This window comes from Salvelinus sp. IW2-2015, unplaced genomic scaffold (assembly GCF_002910315.2).
Source record: "Salvelinus sp. IW2-2015 unplaced genomic scaffold, ASM291031v2 Un_scaffold14583, whole genome shotgun sequence".
NCBI lineage: Eukaryota > Metazoa > Chordata > Actinopteri > Salmoniformes > Salmonidae > Salvelinus > Salvelinus sp. IW2-2015.
In genome coordinates this window covers 1-1,309 of record NW_019955838.1, presented here as the reverse complement: position 1 = coordinate 1,309, position 1,309 = coordinate 1, and the positions used below count along the sequence as shown (strand labels likewise).

The 1,309-nt window shown below is 55.1% G+C and overlaps 1 protein-coding gene across 1 annotated transcript; it reads right to left on the bottom strand.

Annotated features, from left to right (window-relative positions):
* Positions 1-16: 16 nt before the first annotated feature.
* Positions 17-1,253, bottom strand: LOC112080280 (vomeronasal type-2 receptor 1-like; the record flags this gene model as incomplete). Its single annotated transcript, XM_024146015.1, has 2 exons — positions 975-1,253; positions 17-823 (listed from the first exon to the last, which is right to left on the bottom strand). Coding segments are annotated over exons 1-2 (1,059 nt in total), but the record flags the coding sequence as incomplete, so codon positions are not given.
* Between the last annotated feature and the right edge of the window lie 56 nt (positions 1,254-1,309).

Below are 1,309 nucleotides of genomic sequence, written 5' to 3'. Positions count from 1 at the left end.
CACAGAGTTACTTTACCTGCCACGGCTCTATTTTATCCCTGGCTGCACATGTGTTATCTTGAAATGGCCCCTGTCCACTCTGACAGGTAGTGAGCAGGTGTAGAGCGTGAGCCACAGCGTACACAGCCTTATAGATGTTGTTGAGCAGACTAGCGTCTGACACATCTGTGTAGCGGGAGCCCGTGTCTCTCAGGGACTCCCTCCCTGTGCAGGCTCTGACCGGAGAGCCAGGAGTCATGCTGCAGCTGAACACGCTCTCCCACAACTCCACCAGACCCCTGTCCCCCAGCTGGGTGGAGGGCCGCCTGTTGGCCAAGAACTCCCCCAGGCCGGGGATGACCGCGTTGGGCACGGCGAAGCCCACCGCCCCCTGGACCACGGCGTAGTTGACGTGGGAGGCGATGTAACGGTAGGTGATCCATCCCTCGCTACCCACCCACTGCAACCCCGTCACATTCTGCAGGTACAGCTCTCTTATCAGGATTTCCAGGTCTGTGCCGTCTGCAAACGCCACGATCACCTTGGAGGTGGACTGTTTAATGATGTCCACCACCTTCAGGAACCACTCTCTGGGGTCGGTCCTGTAGATTGCCACTGAGTAGTCTACACACACCCCTTCACTGGACGCTGCTTTCAGGAAGGTGGCCATGCCATTGTTACCATAGTCACTGTTGGTTCTGATGGCCCCCACCCAGGTCCAGCCAAAGTGTTTGACCAGCTGGGCCAGGGCTCTGCTCTGGTAGTGGTCACTGGGGATGGTTCTGAAGAATGAAGGGTATTGCCTTCTGTTACTCAGACAAGCACAGGTGGCTGAATGACTGAGCTGGAAAGACAACAAAGACAGACGTTTCTAACACACTGCTCCAACGTTGCCGTTCTGTAAAAGTAGCACATGGGCACGGCAGCATTTTCACATAGTATCATCTCTGCCTTTCACTCTCTCAATACATACACACATACACTCCCTGACTCACCACTGGTATGTGGAAGGGCCCCATGGTGCGTGCCATGGCTATAGTGGAGGTGGAGGTGGTCTCCCCTATGACAGCATGCACAGTGGAGGGCTTGGTGCAGCTCTGTGGCTCCTCCTCATATCCATTCATCAGAGCCAGGGATGCCCGCACAGACAGGGGGATGCTGGGACACGAGTCAAAGATCCTGTAGCCCAGAGACAGCCCTGGCAGCAGCTCAGAGCTGTTATTGATCTCCTCTATGGCAAAGATCATAGTTTGGGCATACTGGAGCTCACCTGGGTCCAGCCTGCAGAGACGACTTCTAGTACTGTCACTTCAGTTTTAGTCAGAGAAAT